This window comes from Patagioenas fasciata, chromosome 4 (genome assembly GCF_037038585.1).
Source record: "Patagioenas fasciata isolate bPatFas1 chromosome 4, bPatFas1.hap1, whole genome shotgun sequence".
NCBI lineage: Eukaryota > Metazoa > Chordata > Aves > Columbiformes > Columbidae > Patagioenas > Patagioenas fasciata.
Genome location: NC_092523.1, coordinates 55748098 through 55764404, shown reverse-complemented (window position 1 = coordinate 55764404; position 16307 = coordinate 55748098). Strand labels below are relative to the sequence as shown.

Genomic DNA, 16307 nt, shown 5'->3' with positions numbered 1-16307 from the left:
CTGTAGCCTATTATTTCCCTACACTAATAAAGTACATGGTTTATATCTTTCCCATTGGCTATTCTCTTTTAAGCCATATTAGCCTCCTTCTGATGTACCGACTGCTACAATTAAAGCTTTTGCTCACCAGCTTCACACATCCAAATTCAGGTGATTCTCCCTATACTGAAAAAGCCCTCAGATAACCAAATAAGCCCGTTTTGCAGGAACTTCAACCCAGAGAACTGCAAGAGGCTTCAACCAAGGCCAGAGTCTTCTCTAGCTGCTGCTTGTACTACTGACAACCCCCTAGATCCCAAAGTGAAAGAGCAGGGTCTTTCCAAATATTCCCCAGGTTTCTGTAACTTCACCTCACTTCCAAGGACACCCCAAAGGCAGGTTATTGCAGGTAACTGGAGCAGTAGATTTCCCCTCAGCAAAAAGGCCAATTACAAAGCAGATTTTTCTGATGCCTGCTGGAGAGTAAAGACAGGTAAACACTTAAGTATTCATTTCTAAGTCTGAGGTTACCATACAAATTAACTCTACTAAACACAGTGTAAAAACACTCAACAGCCTCGCATTTAATATGAAAACATATACTCAGAAAGCTTCTGAAATAATTCACTACATGGCACAAAATAGAACCTTGTTACATTGTGAATATACATGGATAATCTCTATTAACCAATATTGCCACACCAATATTCCCACTATTTAAAAGGAACTATTTCATTATTAATAGCACTATGTCAAATCCAGATTTCAGGTCTTTGTGGGGAGAGAGAGAGGGAAAAAAAAAGCTACTCCAGCTACCTAATCACTGACTAGTTCCCTCAGGCAAACAAGTCCCATGAGCGCTATCTGAAAAAGCTGCCTCTAGTAAACTGCTTCAAAGAAAGCCTGAAGGTGGATGAGGATGGATCTCTTTTGCTCCATAACTGGTCAAAGGTTACTATTAATAAATCACTCTTACCAAAAATAGAAAAGAAAAAATAAAATATAAAGACAGACCTCCTCAAGTCTAGAGTGCTAGAAGTTTCAGGCTAACAAGTACTTCCTCAGGTTTTGAAAACCTACACAAGCAAAAGTAAAGAATACAAGACAAGTGCTTTTAGAAATTGGACTGTTTTACAACCAGGGTTGAGTGGACATAGCAATAAAAGTGACAAAAAACAAGCACTTAGAGTCAAGTGCCACACCACAGAGAAGCAGACAAAGATCTCTAGCTATGTATGAATTAAATCAGTACAGACTGAAGAATTTGTGAAGAAGTGCACAAGCATGACCTGTTTAAAAAGAGCCAATGCAGCCTCTGTGAGGGGAATCCTGCCAAATGTCAAGAGTTCTCTGAAACAGTGTCAAGCATATGCATAAAGATCATCTGGTTGACACGGTCTACTTGGATTTTTGAAAGCTCATCACTAACGACTTCTAAGGAAACAAACTAGAAGTGGAGTATGATGAAAGGTCCTTTCTAGGACAAATGTTGCAAAAATTGATCATTAACTTCTACCCTCTGTTTTCTATCTTTTAAACAAAAGGACAACAACAGAGTGCTGGTTGGAAGCGTGCTGTTAAACCTAGGGAAGATAAAGCTTAAGGATGTTCAGAAATTATTCAGTGTAGGGATGAGCTGACACCCTAACAATCTATAGAATGACTTGATGAAACTTCGTGACTGGCCCAAATGACAATCAATGCAGAAAAATATTAACAGATGTCTATGGTGGAAAAAAAAGTTAAACCCTGCCTTCACAGATGAAACTGTAAGCTTCAAACTATTATCGGTCAGGAATGAAATCTCTAGATTATGATACACAGTCTGGGCTGTTGCAACTACTTCCAAGTCAGTCTTGTTTGTTTATTTTAATTGTTTTCATACAAGTTTTAGATCCTTACTTGGAAGCCAACCAAAACCAAATAACTTGCTGGCACACCACACCCTTAAGAGTCCAAAGAATGTGCAACTCAGGTATTTACAAATTTATTACCCTGATGTAACACGGACATTCATGTTTCATGGCCTTCCAGTTACCAAACTGAATCATAATTCAAAAAAATGTAAAATTTTAGTCTTCGAATACTATAACTAAAAAAGTATTATGAACACAGAAGAAATAAGCTAAAAAGTTTTGGAATTTAAGTTATCTTGCTAGAAGAGAAGCACAGCATCAATGCTATAGACACCTTCCTATCTATATTTAGGAAAAAAGGTAGCAGGGAATGTCGCTTTTCTATAGCCATCTTTTGTAATTTGATTCAAAGAAAAATACAAAGTGTTTGGCAATGACAGATTTATTCTCTAAACTGTAATGACTTAAATCCCTCAGTTACCTCCTGTCTTCACTGAAAAGGGCACACTGAGGTCCTAGGCTTTTAACATAACACCAGACAGAAACCAACCCAATCTTTGCCTGGATTCAAAGAGAAGAACAACAATAGCGACACAACAATTGGAGGCAACACGAGTAGACAAAATTCATTTGGGGCATGGGAATGTGTGAGGAGGAAGAATCCAGCTGTAACAAACACCCTGCTGCCAAGCCCTCTACCTCAAAATGGGAAGGATATCAATGGCTGTTACCACAGTTCAGCATGAGACGATAGGTGCATGAACACTCAAACAGCAGCAAATGCCCTGCAGGAGTACTACAGAGAATCTCTGTACAGCACAATTTAAAAAGCACGAGAAAATCTAGCCACTGAAGCACTAGATGAAAATTTCCCTCATGATTACGTGTGGAAAACCACAGAAAACTCAAGATCAGTAGGGCTCCTAAAACACCTACTACCAGCTCTTGTCTACTACAATTCAAGGGTTTCACACACATACCCTAGCTACTGTTTTCCTGTTTGTTTTTATTCCAAAAAGCTTTAACAGCAAGTTTAGGGTTTCTTTTTAAGATCGTTCATCATAGTAACCTTGTTATTTTACTAAACTTAAAGGTAAGAATCCACATGCTGGTGTCAAACCTGTTGATTGCTTTAAGAGAAGCCTGCACACAGTTAGATCTTGGATATGGAGACAATTACAATCATATGCCTTTTAGAAACTAACATATTGAATTCTATGACAATTCAGGTACTTCAGTTGGAGTGTAGAGAATTATACCGTGTGAAAACAGGGTGTTATTTGTGGTACACAGTGCATCTCAAATTTGTACAGAGACTAATACAGGTAGTCTCCATTTTGATGTTACTATACAATATACACGCATCTTCCACATGCGAGCCAGTCCAATCTGACAATTCACACTGTTCCCACCAACTTTGCAGCCCTCTACAGGGGTGTAAGCCATAGAAAAATATAGCTTTTTTTAGCACAGCACTCATACATATACAGTTTGAAGAAAAGCAGCAGAATGTCTTAGAGCAGATTTAGATCCTAGAGGATAAACTAGACAAATAGGTTGAAAACATTCCCAAAAGCATGCATAGCTGCATTTAGGTGTTTGCTGTGTCTAGAAGACACATGAAAATATCCAATTCCTCTTCCAGAAGGCAGCACTAACCAACAGGTTGAGTTCTCAGGTGAGGAAGCACTGTTCAGTTCGAGCGCTACATCCATTCAGCAGGAACTGACTGACTCTAGCTACTATACCTTTACAAGGATGTGCCTCAAGTAGATGCCAGGTCTCGCATGTGAAGAATGCAAACATACCATCAAGCTTTGAGCATCAAAACCTCTCAACATGAAACATTGAGGTCCCTGATATCCTTAAGCAGATCTGCATTCCAAAGAAATTCAGGGTTTGTGCAGCCAAGACAGCCAGACATTGAAACATTTAAGTGAGTAGCGTTGGCAGATCTTTAGCTTCTGTACATGTATTTGGGAAAGCCGCTTCCTTACCACAACAGAGGTCCTGACAATACCTTTTTCACAACTTGCCATTCACTGCATTGGAGGTGGCCAGGCAGAAAATTCTGTCTAGCCCTTATTGTGGGCCTGCAGTTCTCACTTTACTTTGGTGCAGAGAATCATTTCAGCTCAGAACCACTGTTTTGCAAAAGATTGCAATCCTTGATATACTACAGAGGAAAGCTGCTTTGTTTTTTTACTTAATACAGAACTCCAAAAGTTGAGCTCTTTGAAGATGTGTGTTCACATAGCACATTAGCAGGAAGAAGCTGGAAGAAGGTGCAGATATTTGAGCATCCCTACCTTAGGCAAAGTTATACCAAAAGGAAATACGTATCAAGTTCTTTTAAAACATTTCTCTTTTCTAGGTATTTAGCTCATGTTACCTAGAGCTTATGCTTTTTTAATATCTATCTTGCCCAAAAGAAATCCAAGCCAGCAGATTATGAACTGCAGGAGTCCACAGGCAAATCCAGTTCTCAGAATGCAGTTTCATTTGCTTGAAGATTACCAGCAAGATAACAAACCATCCCTCTACAAAGAAAATACTTTTCTGCACCTACTTAAAGACATGTATTTAATTCAAATATTTTCCCCAAACTATCCACAATTTATAAAGAAAAAATTGTAACAAATATGAGGACCAATTGATTTTCAAGCAAAGAACGTTGATTATTGCAACAGAATTCCAGGTGAAAAAACACTTCTGTTAGTGTAACAAATTAGCTGTGTAGAGTAGAAAGCTACCCAAACACACCTGGACCTCTTAAAAAAAACATTTAATATTGTATTAATGACATTAAAGATGTAACACTTGAAATTATCAAAGCCTGCCCCCAACTTGGGGGACGACTTTCACACACAGTGAACTGAACAGTCCCCAGATCTAAATACATACTACTCAAAATTTATATTAGATATATGTTCAGCTTCTCAGCTTTTTCAGAAGCTTATGCGATGGCCTTCATAGTTAGGGCTGGAAATCCTTACTTAGTCTTCTACGCCATATTTTGATTTGCTGGAAAGTACATGTGCTTATTTCTTTGAAATGTCAGTAGGAAATCATGTGACCTATCAATTTGTTCCTCACTGCACCACTTAAAAATAATTTTTAAAAATAAATAAATCACAAAATAAAGAGCTTATTACAGTATCATCTTAAAATGTCCAGTGATGAACAGAAAGATAGAAAGCTCTTGTTCTTTCTGTTTTCCCAATTCTGGACTGAAGATTTTATGAAAGATAACATGTTGTCCTTGCTTGCAGCCATCAAGGCTCCTCTCCTCCCTTCAGCCTGACTGTCTGACTTCTGAAGGACCAAAGGCACTAGCGACTCAAAACTTTCAGTACTCATGCACCCAGTATCAGTATATACACCTTCATGTTATATTTTCTGCCAAACATATCCATGTAGACGTTTTCACTTCCCTCCCAGGTTTAGGATATTTCCTATAGGTCTACATTTATCAGGGAGACCAACCAGGTGACATCTGTTGAGAGAAACGAAAATTAATCATCTTTTTGCTCATGATGATTCAGATGTTTCCTAGATCTGTGCAAGAGGTGTACACTGAGGACACTTCTTGGCACATTCATTTCCTATGGTATTAGACACACCAGGGGAAGCAGAAAGAAACTGGTCATTAAACTAATCTCTGCTGTCTCAGATTACGTTCTGTGTCTTTTTCACTTGAGTATGTAGCCATCACGAGTTTGGAAAAAGCCCAGGAAGAATGACTGGAGCTAATTTAAGTGTCTACTTGTGCCTGCGGAATCCCTAATAAGCTTACTGATGCCTGTCCTATCCCACTCAACTTGGCGCTAATTAAACAAAAATAAGGACAGTTAACAAAGTGTCAGCATTTATTTCTTTCCTTAGCAGGACATATAATAAAAGAAAAAAGCAGCATTACGGTTACATGACCATTTAGAGATTTAGAGTTGCTATTTGCACCAAAGTGAAGACTGGAGGTAGATCAAAGAGGTTTTAGTTTCCTAAAGAGAGCCCTTGTTTATCAGCGTGTGGAAAATCACTAGTCAACAGACAGACATAGGTGGCAAGATAAAACAGGAAATGCAGAAAAGTTTTAAATATCAGAAGGGAAGAAGTCCAGGATTGTCAGCACCTAGAATTGTACTAGTTGGTAGCATCAACACTAACCTAACCAACTAATTCATCTCCTAGTATTTTCTGCAAAATATCACCTTGTGGGTAAGCAATTCTCAAGCCCACTCCTTTCTATGGCTGGATCTTAGGAGTTTAAAAACATGACAGAAACAGAAGGAGCTACCAGATCTCTATATCATGAGCAAATCACTGTCAAAGAGTCAGTCTTCCAGTAAGAGTGGGAGTTGCATTTGTCTCCTTCCTTCATTAGTCTGAGAAAGCACAACTTCACACTGAATTGACGAAAAAAAAAATGCTGCTATTTTAACAGTAGAACAAGCAATAAAAATTCGGAGAAGGGGAAAAACCTGGTCTCAGTCCTGCTGTTAGGTTTAGGGTCAAGAATGGGTCATCCTCCCCTTCCCACTAAGGTATTGGTTTAAAAGACTCCAAGGCAGGGTGTGAAGAAGAAGAGAAACAAAGAGAACACAAATATGTCCAAAAAAGCTATTTTGCTGGGCCAGAAGGGCCACCATGGAACATTCTTAAGGCAGTTCCAGTTTGCTTTGAATTACTGAGACATGTGCAAGCTTCAAGAAAATTTAGCTCAGAGAAGCCTTCCAACATTGATACCAATCTAAATGTTATCTATACATTATGGGCTTATAAAAAGGGGGAAGAAAAGTAAAGCTCTAAGATATTCCTGCTGTGGATTTTCTTGCACATTTTCCAATTCTTGCTCATTCCAGTTGAGGCAAAAAGCAGACTGTCAGCCACATGACTCAAGCTGTTCAGCCTCTAGTCCCAGCAAGTGCTAAGAGCACTGAGGCATATTAATATGAAATATAATTAATGATTTTTTTCCATAACTTCACAAAAAAAAATACCATGAGTGCTTAGTAACAGGAAGTGGAGGAGATCTGGCAGAGGACAAAACCAGGAGTGGTTCTAATGCATTTGAAGAGACTTGGTTCTTCAAAGCTCAGGAGGAAGTTAGCTGGTTAATTCACTGGAAACTAGGTGCCCAACTGCCTTCAATACCTTTCAGCATTTCAGCCTAGGAATGAGTAGGTTCACACCGTATTTTTAATGTTACCTAAAAAGCCACAAGTGCTTTAAACAGCTACTCCTCAATCCAACCTTGGCTGTTAGACACTGGCCCACCCATCAATCTGAGAGCACCACACATTCCCCACATCCTTTCACTGAAGTGGTTTGGTGCACTTGCTAGTACAGACTGTACCTTTCCCGCTCCTCTTCTCAGTGGACGTATAGTCCATGCCAAAGTTGAAATTCATTTTATAAACTAAAATGGGAAAGGTGGGGACTAAAGTCATGCAACTTTCCTCCAAGATTCTTCCTGCTTCCTACCTCTGAAGGAATATCCGTGTAATACTCAGCCACAAATGGATTTGTACAAAGGAAGGATTCTCAAAGAACTTTCAACCAATAGGTTATTATTTAACTCTTGAGTGTCTTCCCTGCAGTCACAGCAAAGCCCATGAGGCTTGTGCTGGGTACAGAGTCAGTCTAGCAGAAGAACCACCAAGAAGATTTGAATAAAAAAATAAAACTGTAGATTCAAAACCTAGATACTGAAGGAAGGCCTGCTTTCAGCAGATTTCTTTTTTCTCTTTCTATACACAAGGAAAGCCTTTAGACCACATGTACATACATGTTAAAACCCCTAACCAAGGATTTTACTTTAAAGATGTTTCACTTAATATTGTACACATATAATTGCTTTGGGATTTGACATTTCCTGCATCTCCAGTAACTGAAATAAATTAAAAGAATTAGGCTACCATTTAGTGCAAAGCCTGGAAGTTTAATTCTTTCCATTATATTTCAGTGGGATCACTTACCATACCAAAACCCAAAGCAACACTATAAAAAAAAAAAAAAAAAAAAAAAGCAATATTCTGTCCCTCACTTTTAATATTTTGTTTTATTGGCCTGATAAGAACACATTAAAGAGAGACAGGACAGCCAAAGACCTATTATTGACACATGTACCAAAATAACCTGTTTTCCACATGTTTTGTAAAATCAATATATTTTAATTAGACCTGATTGCTTTTCTAAGAGAAACATCTGTACACATAAAGACATATCTAGAATACAGAGTTCTTCCTGAGCCCACGCCCTCTGGGTAAATGATCAGAGTAGCAGCACAAAGGGATCAGGTGCCTGAGAGAGACAGGTTGAAGTTAGCTGTGTTAGCTGTGGGATACTCAAGGAAGATTTGAAAGCAAACTGCTCTGCAACTGTCTGAAGCCTATAGTTTGCAGAAATGAAATGAGCTCTCCCTTCTGCTTCATTTTTTTGCTTTCTCTGATAAAGGGGCAGTCTGTAACCTGAATCAGCTTATGCAGAATATAAAAGAGAAGATGGTAATATCTGTCCAATGGTTTAACAAATGCCCCTAGGAAGACTGGCACCAAGGTATCATTCCCTCCTCTGGCTGATGAAGGTTAAAACCAGGCTTTCTATAATACTGCCCAGGAGCGAAGCCCAGCTTTGCCACTTGCTGTTCTGCTCTCACCCTTTCAGGCCACCCTGTGGGGCATTTGCATGGGAGGAATACTTCTGGGTTCCTGTCCATGCTCCAAATGCCCGCGCTGGTGTCTTAAGCCACAGAAAAGCAGCCCTGGGAGTGATGCTGGAACCTGGGACACCCTCCCCTTCTCAAGCAAGCATCCTGATTGACAGGCTAACTAGTCACCCTCATACTTCTTCTAGGAGGTAAAAAAAAAAAAAAAGAAAAAGAGAGAGAAAAAGGGAATTTTGTGCATGAAATGGACCTATTTCAGAGGACAAAGATGCAGCATTCCATTCCAGAGAAGCTTGTAGCTGGCCATTACTCTTGGATTTCCCGGGACAGTGCTGTAAATATCCCTGCATACCTGCACAGAGGTAGTTGAAGAGCATTTCTAACACCTGCCCTGATATTCCAAATTTAAGCAGCAGCCCTTCTGCAGAGGAAAACCTAAACAAGGATGGTTCCACTTGTTTGGTTTGGGTTTTTCCCTTGTCAATCTTCTCATACCACTGTGCAGCCAGGCAAGATCTCAAGGGCTGTGAATCTTAAGTAGAGAGAGGCCTCTCCTGGTTACATTAGGTAAAGCACCGAAACACTGAAGCAGAGAGAGCTAAAATATCCCCATCCTACACATCCTCCCAGTTTCGGCCAGTGCTCCTTTGACTGCAGGCTCTACTAATTCCCTGTGCAGAGACAAATCATAGCTACAGAAACCATGCCAATGACAGGGGCAGTGCCCAAGACATCTGTTCAACATAGACATCAGTAGAGCAGGAGTTGAAATGGAAGTGATGTACAGTATTATTGGTGTTGCTTAGTACTAAATCTTGCAGGTAAAGAATACTCGTATGCCATTGAGAAGTCACTTCAAATCCATGTTATAAAGTACTCTAGCTCCCTGGTAAACAGAGGCCATGGTAATCCCACAGTAAAAGGCAGGTATAAGTGTGATATAGATGTCAGGGAGCCCATGGAGCCCAGACCCAGGCTTCAAAATACGAAAGCAGTTATGAACTGCTGCTACCTCAGATAGTTTGATCAGAAAAGGAGCTTAAAGCACCATAAGGCAATACTGGACAATTGACAGTTGTTTCATTATATCAGCCAAAGTTTTATTTATTCTATGCATGCTCAGCTGAAAAAAAAAAAAAAAACCACAACAAAAAAACCAACACAGCTCTTTTTAAAAATCAGTGCTATACAAGTTACAGAGAGCTTATGCAGAACATGAGATTTTTCCACCTCCATCATTCTGGACAACAGAAAGAATAAACAATCTTGCACTCATTTAGAGATGACCTAATAAAAAAATACCCTTATTCTTTATTTCCAATTTGCTTCTGTCAAAGAAAATAAAAAACAACCCTGGGCTCAACCCCCTTCATTTTAGATCCTGAAGAAACACACATATATCCTTGTTGCAAAAAACAGATGGTGTTTCGTGCTTCTGTCTGACTCTCGAAGTCTGTGGTACCCTGTTTTCTATTATCTTGCTTCTTTGTTCTTACCAAAAAAACCTCATACCTAACCCTCTGATGGTGCCACTTTTTCGTGGAAAAGCACAAAGTATTTTAAGGAAACTAGTCTTACTTCTATTTACTTTATCCTGTCAACTTTCACTTGACTTCAGATGCATCACTAAGACCAGAAAAGTTAAGACTGCTTCACCAAGTGTCAAGAAGAGGAACTAAATGCACTGCCTCCAGCCCACCCAAATCCATCTTCTGCAACAGGTACTCAACTTACTTTTACCATTTCTAAAGGAAGTGCTACCAATTCTACCAAGTACATGCCTTAATTGCTAACACTATTTAGCTAAGCAAGAGGCATTTGGAAAACAGAGGTAAGGATTCAGGGGAAAACCACACTACCATTCTAGGCACTTGAGGGGAAAAATTGGCCCTTCTGATCAGGAGTTTTGCAATATGGTGTAATACGTAACTAGTCTGAAGCCCATGTTTTCAAATATTAGTCAAGATGAGCCTTCCCACACATGAAGACAACTTTGTTCTTGAGCTAACCCTGACCATTACATTTAAGCAACAACTACAAAAACAGAGAGGCACTGTAAGAATGACCACCTTCTTTGTGCTCACCTTTACTACTGCTCTCAATCATCTAGTGAATTCGGTCTTGTTGATTTGTTGCTACTCCATAGGAAATATTTTGTTGCAGTTAAGAGGACACTTCCCACTTACTAATCTTTCCATAAGGCTATTGAATTTCCTATAAATTACAGGTTTCTGTGATACAGTTGCAGCAGCAGAAGGCATGGCAGTAAAAGGCTGCCAACTAATACAGCCTGTGTAAGTTAAATATTCCTGATCACTGACAGATGAATTTTACACATAAAAAGGGAATTATAGAAGCCTACAGCAAACATGGTAGCTATGCATAGTACCCAGTGGCACCCCATGGAGGCAAAATGCAGCAGATATATGTATATATCATGGTTTTTCACTTATTTTAATACTTTTCAGCAACTGGAGCTTGAAGTTGTTGCTGCACAATACCAATGGTGTACAGCATTCCTTATGGCTCAGTGGGGAAAGCACTCTAGCTGTGGGAACACCATTGCTACGAATATCAGCCACTTCCAGGTATTTCCAAAACCACTAAACACGAGTTTGTTTGCCAAAGAGAACACAAAAAGTCACCAGCTAACTCCTCTGTGTTTTAACCCAAGCAACCCCTCACCATATGAACCTCCTGAGCCATATATCCCAACCTTCTAGTTTAAAGGCTCAACATAGTTTTTCATTGATGGAGGAGATTATTGTGGAAGGGAAACAGCCCTGTCAACCCTCTTGTATGGGACAGCAGTGTCATGGCAGTAGGTGGGGGATGGAGAGGAGCATCAAAGCAGAAATCCTGAAGACACCTGCCTAAGGAGTTTGCTTTCATATGCAAAAATAATTTAGGTGGTCAGAATTCACTGTGAGAGGTTCTGAAATGTGTGCAGCCAAGTCCAACTCAAGGAAATTTTTTTTCTGCTCGGAGAGAACCACAGAAACATTTCTGCAAGCAGACAACTCAGAAGCCCTAACAGCAGCAACATCTGACATGTGGATAATCTGCTCAGCTAAATGCAGTTAAAATAGCCCACTTAACCCTATGAATCAGCCCTGACACCACCACCTACAAACTAATGGGAAATTTAACAAAGAGTAACCAAACAAAAAAGGACAGTAGGACAGAATACCCACTCAAGACATCAAAGAGAGCGGTAACTGACCTGAGAGCTCTGGCTTTAGTTCTTTTTCACTCGTCTCTGCACGCAGAATTGGAATTGCTATAAGAGTAACTAAAAATGTTCACTGGTTTAGAAACACACTTTACAAGAACATTACAAGACCAACCAGTCAGTCATTTGAGCTCAACTCTTACTCTCTTGATGTCATCAGCACTGTCACCATCAGCCTCATCTGGTTGCAAAGTACATCTCGGCACGAGCTACCAAATCTTACAAGTCTAAATATGTATTCAAATCAAACAAACACGGTCTTTTTTGTCTTTATTCGAATAATTAAGTCTTTGATTTTGCAAAATTAATTTATCCATACAGTGAGATGAACAGTTAATTCTTAAAACAAAAGTCACCTTATGCCTGGAATTGAAGTTTGATACAGGATTGTACATGAAGTATAGTAATAACTACACAGCCCACATGTTCTCAGCCCACAAATATTACGAAATACATTTGATACACGTTGTTAAACTGTTAAATGACAATTCCACAATAGCAGGAAAAGCACCACAGGAGAATAATACCCCTCAGTGGCTATACTATTCACAAACCATGCTGATAAAGTATTGTAATAATGTTACTTAGCTTCATGTAGCAAGGCACCAAAAAAATGTTCCCTACCCCCGGGGGCTGTTTATTTTTCTCAAGAGGCTAAGAAAAGAGGAAACCACAAAAGTAAACAGCTAAATGTTTTAAGATCTGCAGAATGGTTAAACAGAGTACAGAAAGTGTAAAAATAAAAAGGTAGGAGAGCTTTACTGCAAAGCATTGAATTATCAGTGGAGTTTTTGTGAAAAGTGCATGGTGCAGCTATATACGCTGTAAGAAGTATGAGATTAGCAAGTGACAAACTAACAAAGAGACTAAAAAAATAACATATACATATGTTTCAACTCCCTTTGTCAGAGACATTTGGAGAGAAAAATCGACTCTCCCCTCAAAGGCTTTTGGAAACAGAAACAAAATAGTCCACGTAAAAGAGCAGGCACCTTGTAACACTGTCCAAGGAGACCCTCATCCTGTCTAAGCCGTTTAAAACTCTTTCCAAGTGCTAGTTCTCACAGACCCTTGCGTGATTTGCTTCAGCTACCGTATGTAGCATGCACTCTCAAAGCAATCTCAGTCTCCCTGACCCCAGCAAACACTTGCAAGGAACCAAGTACAAGCTTACCCATTGCTGTTCACAGGAAAAGAACTCTAGACTACATTACTCAATAAACTCAGTCCTCAAAGTCTGAAAACTGATCAGCAAAGAAAGAATATTCTCCATTCTCATATGACACCCCTTTTCCATCAGTATGTTCTCCGTCTTGTACCCATCAATCCCAGAATTCTCAAGTGTTATAAAACACATATTTCTTGGCTATAACTTCAAAAGGATGATCCAAGTACTAAAGTGCACTAATTTGTAAACAAGTAGCAGTATTTAGGTGTCTCAAACACATTTACCACCTAAGAACACGGTTGCCTCATTTCTCTTAGACATTCATGGTACTGGAGCCTAGGTGAAGGGTGACAAGGAAAAAACAGCACTTCCCTGACATACAGAACTCAGCTTTCGAGGACTAGTAGCTCGTGATACAACACTTGTTTGACCCTGTGAAGGAAATCAGTGGAGGCTGCAAGGTCGTGGTGCAGACACGGTTCCCGCTCCTGAAAGCTCCCGGGCAAGTGTCTAGCAAGGTGCACCGAGGGTGTGGAGGGCCCCGGGCAGGCAGGCACTTACTTCTGGGGGGCCACCGCCGTGAGTTCCGCGGCCGGCGCCCTGGCCTCGAACTCCTCTCGCTGCAGCACGTTCCCGGAGCCGCGGAAGCCCAGTTCCACCAGCTGCCGCCCCACCTCCTCGCTCTGAGGGAAGGAAAACACAGACAGGGAGCTCGGTTAGCGACGAGACACCGGGGACGCGCCCCCCACAACTCCCGCCGCCCCCGAGCACCGGCAGCCAGCGCCAGCGGAGGGCGCCACCTGGCGGCCCGGTGGTCAGTCGGTCCTGGCGCCCCCCGCGGCTCCAGCACGGTCCCGGTGGTGCGGGCTGTGCCGGGACGGCCCCGGCCCAGCCCCGGTACTCTCCCGGGGCGCGCGGACTCACACCTCCGCTCCGAGCCGCGGCTACCCGCCTCTCCGCAGGGGCCGCACCCCGCGCCGCAGCCAGCAGATACTCCCGCCTACCACCGGCTTTGGTGTCACAATGGCAGGTCGGACCTAGCGAGACAGTCCTGGGTGACGCGACCCGAGAACGTAACTCAGGAAAGGGGAAGGTGCATCTGCATAACACCTGCTTGAAATCAGCTGTGCTGGGGCAGCCAGGAGCTGCTCATCAGGTGGGGCTGCAGCCACGTGCAGGCTCTGCCTCAGGCAAGCCTAAAAACGACTCACATGGACAGCAATGCCAGTTGATGACAGATGTCTGGGTACCATTTCCCAAGAGGGGTTTGGGTACTGGGGATGCTCAATGCTATTGCAGCCCCTGGCATCCCTGCAACATCGCAGGAAGCAGCAACCAAAGCTCAGCAGCTGAAGCCGAGCAGTTTCTTTCCCATCTTCCTCTACCTGCACCACACCCAGGAAAGGACACGTGTTCCTCTTTTTATACCTCCAACTGGAAACCAATTCATGAGTTTTAAGTAACATCCACACAGGAGAGTAGCACTGACAAGTTAAATGCTGGAGCAGGAGGTGGCTGAGCTGGAGGTGAGGTATTTCCTCCCAAAGCCAGGACATCTGATGAGCCCTGACAGGTGAAGCACCCCAGGAAATAACACCTGCTGCTTCCACCCCATCCAGGCACTCCAGCCAACTCTTCCCAGGCTGCAGGAAGGCTGCTAGACTACATCCTGATTTTTTAAAGCCAAATGGACATAGGTAGATGCTTACTGAGACCAAATCCGTACACTATGGCAACTGGTTTCAATACTACCTGCCTCCTAAGACAGAAAACCTTTTGTGACATTTCCCCAAAGTGTTTTCCACCAAGCAATGTACACTATCATTTTTAGAGGTCAAAATTTTAGTAGTCAGCACCTTTCAAATATCATTGTGATGTGACTTGTTCAACTATACACATCCCTTGGAACGATTCAGCCTAAAAATCATGGTTAGTAAGCAACGGACCCATGCAAGATCTTCCCAGTTTTGGTTAACAATCAAGCCAGCGCTAACTTGAAGCTACCTTTATACGTCAAAGCCAGTCCTACCGTCTTCATCTCATACCTCTAGACAGACAGGATGTTTGTTGCCACATTCTGTTTCCCTGGGTGAGTATCAACAGTAAACACTACAAATCAAACAGCTCTTCACATGAAAGGCTTTCTAGTCCAGACCTGCACCTCAAAGCTTTCTCATGAGCAGACCCCTGCTCCAGCTAGCCCCACTCAGTCTGTCAGGCCAGCCACACACAAACGCCACTGCATGTCCCCATGCTTCACAACCACCACGCTGTTCACTGACTTCAGCACAGTTACAGGGGGTTTATCTGCATGTGAGAGCTGCGCCACTTTTCTGCGGAGATAGTTTGTGCAGGGGGAAGGAGGCCAGCTCATTCCCTGAGGATGTGGGTTTTATTAACGAGACAGTTGCAGTTAACGAGCACAGAAAGCTGCACAAGGTAACAACGTGCCTGACTCCCCTCAGGAGCTAATTAATGACCTGCCACGTCAAAAATTCAGACCTCTCCCACTGCGACTGCTTCCTCCCAGAGCCCGGGCCCGCGGCCCACACAGGGGCCTTCGCCACCATGGGCACACCGGGACGGGGCAGCCTACCCCAGCTGCTCTCACCGGTGGAGACCTGGACCCAGCGGGCAGCACTGAAACAGCGTCCCGCCTCCCACTGACCTCCAAATAGTACATGTCCAACGCCGTCAACTGCGACTCCAGGTACTCTTCGTAGGTGCGGAAGGACAGCGCGGGAGGCGCGGCCGCCGCCATCCCGCCCGCTGCGACCGCGTCCGTGGTAACGGACCGCCCAGTCTCGCCCAATCAGCGCTCGCGCGCGCGCGGCGTTCCCCGGGCCGTGGAGTTGCAGGCGGGGGGATCTCGGCAACACACACATCCCCCCCGGAAAACCCCACCGGGTCACGGCAGCGTGTCCCCGCCCGGGGAGCGGGAAGGGGATGCTGCTTGGGTTTTTTGCTTTGGTTTTGTTGTTGTTGTCATTGTTGCTTTGGGGAATTGTCTTTTTCGCGGGAGGAAGGAAGAGTTGACGCTGCACATCAGAGTGGTGCAAGCTGGGCACCCTGCGGTTGGGCGTGAGGATACGGCAGCTGGTGCTCAGCCTCTGCTGCACCATTGCATGGCCGAGGTGTCACTGCCAAGCAGTGCAGCCACAGGACATGCAAAAGCAAATGAAAGTGGGAAAAACAACTTATCCTGCACCCGGGTTTCCCTCCCTGCCCTGTTAATGCAAGCACATGCAGCCTTTGCTGGAAACCTCCAGAGGCCCACCATGCTGCAACTCGTACACTGATTTTTTTAAGATGTGTGGTTGCCTAGTTTTAGGCCACTGTTCCAGTGCAGAGTTTTTTCGATCATCCCCCTTTGAAGCAGCAGAAATGAAGCCATAATAGGGCCCT

General features: G+C 42.7%; 1 protein-coding gene across 3 annotated transcripts in view; it reads right to left on the bottom strand.

Moving 5' to 3' along the window:
- The window catches only part of LOC136101433 (cilia- and flagella-associated protein 299), a 271288-nt gene extending 255608 nt beyond the window's left edge, over positions 1-15680 (bottom strand). For 2 of the 3 annotated variants that reach the window (XM_071807926.1, XM_071807928.1), the window contains exons 1-2: positions 15571-15680; positions 13464-13585 (exon numbers count right to left, since the gene is read on the bottom strand). In XM_071807926.1, coding sequence (XP_071664027.1) covers positions 13464-13585; positions 15571-15663 — 215 coding nt within the window. In that variant the 5' untranslated portion in view covers positions 15664-15680. Of the gene's footprint in view, positions 1-13463; positions 13674-15570 lie in introns of those variants that run through there. The other variant, XM_071807927.1, reaches the window with a different exon arrangement.
- Between the last annotated feature and the right edge of the window lie 627 nt (positions 15681-16307).